Raw genomic sequence first — 1,387 nt, 5'->3', positions numbered from 1 at the left:
GGTGGCGGGAGGGGGGCTGTGGGCACAGTGAGCTGAGCCTGGCCCCACTGCAGATCGTGGAGGAGGAGGCAAAGAAGGAGCTGGAGGAGAACAAGCGGTCGCTGGCGGCGCTGGACGCGCTGGACACGGACGACGAGAATGACGAGGAGGAGTACGAGGCCTGGAAGGTGCGGGAGCTGAAGCGCATCAAGCGGGACCGCGAGGAACGGGAAGCGTGAGTGTCCTCCCTCGGCCCCTCCTGCCCACCTCGGGGGGCCTGTCCTCCCCACGGCGTTGGGCCAGCACCACCCAGGAGGTGCAGGGGGACAGTGTCTCAGAGGTCTCTCCTGCCCAGCATGGAGAAGGAGAAGGCAGAGATCGAGCGCATGCGCAACCTGACAGAGGAGGAGCGGCGCGCCGAGCTGCGGGCCAACGGCAAGGTCATCACCAACAAGGCTGTGAAGGGCAAGTACAAGTTCCTGCAGAAGTACTACCACCGCGGGGCCTTCTTCATGGTGAGTGCTGCCAGGCGGGGGGCCCTGGTGCGGGGGGTGCCCCAGGACAAGAGGTGCCCCTGGGAAGCTTGCTGAACGCTGCGGGCTGAGCCGGCACGTCTCTGTCCCACAGGATGAGGACGAGGAGGTGTACAAGAGGGACTTCAGTGCCCCAACCCTCGAGGACCACTTCAACAAGACCATCCTGCCCAAAGTCATGCAGGTGGGTTTTGGGCCGGGGGCTTATGGTGGACTCAGGCTGCCTTGGGGGGTGGTCTCCATGTCCTTCTCCTGCGTGGCTACTGATGAGCTCCTCTGCTCCTCAGGTCAAGAACTTTGGGCGCTCGGGGCGGACCAAGTACACACACCTGGTGGACCAGGACACCACCTCCTTCGACTCGGCCTGGGGCCAGGAGAGCGCCCAGAACACCAAGTTCTTCAAGCAGAAGGCGGCGGGTGTGCGGGACGTCTTCGAGAGACCATCGGCCAAGAAGCGGAAAACCACCTAAGGGCGGGGGCGCCCAGGGACAGAGGGACAGGGCGGTGCCAGGACTGCTGTGGTCACCAACCTGTGGTGTCCCCACCGGGCTCTGCTCCCCGTGCTGCCATCACTTGGTGGCCTCCTGCCTGGGTGCCAGGGGGGGTGCTGCCCTGTCTGTGCCCACCACCCCCCGTCCCGCCAACAGCCGCGGCAGCGCCTGATGGGGCCGCGTGGGCACGTGGTAACACCCCCGGCCCCAGCACACCTGGTTTGGGAGGAATTCACAGAGTTTGATACCTGCCTGGTCCGTGGTGCCTCCCCACTGCAGGCGCCTCCCCGCCCGTTGGGCCCCAGTTGCTGTGGGGCAGTGGAGACCCTGTCTCCTCCCCGGCACTGCACGGCCCAGCTTTTCTACCTGTGGGGTGGGGAGGAG

The 1,387-nt window shown here is 65.9% G+C and overlaps 2 protein-coding genes across 2 annotated transcripts in view; both read left to right on the top strand.

Moving 5' to 3' along the window:
• The window catches only part of MFAP1 (microfibrillar-associated protein 1), a 2,431-nt gene extending 1,449 nt beyond the window's left edge, over positions 1 to 982 (top strand). Inside the window, exons 4-7 of the mRNA XM_009994292.1 lie at positions 12 to 214; positions 335 to 494; positions 607 to 696; positions 800 to 982. Of these exons, the coding sequence (XP_009992594.1) occupies positions 12 to 214; positions 335 to 494; positions 607 to 696; positions 800 to 982 (636 nt within the window). The remainder of the gene's footprint in view (positions 1 to 11; positions 215 to 334; positions 495 to 606; positions 697 to 799) is intronic.
• A 192-nt stretch (positions 983 to 1,174) lies between these two features.
• Positions 1,175 to 1,387, top strand: part of SERINC4 (serine incorporator 4) — a 6,364-nt gene continuing 6,151 nt past the window's right edge. Inside the window, exon 1 of the mRNA XM_009994291.1 lies at positions 1,175 to 1,376. Within this exon, the coding sequence (XP_009992593.1) occupies positions 1,175 to 1,376 (202 nt within the window). The remainder of the gene's footprint in view (positions 1,377 to 1,387) is intronic.

The sequence above is a fragment of the Chaetura pelagica genome, unplaced genomic scaffold, assembly GCF_000747805.2.
Source record: "Chaetura pelagica isolate M959 unplaced genomic scaffold, ChaPel_1.0 scaffold233, whole genome shotgun sequence".
NCBI lineage: Eukaryota > Metazoa > Chordata > Aves > Apodiformes > Apodidae > Chaetura > Chaetura pelagica.
The sequence above is the reverse complement of the archived record's forward strand: the minus strand, read 5'-3'. Positions and strand labels throughout refer to the sequence as shown.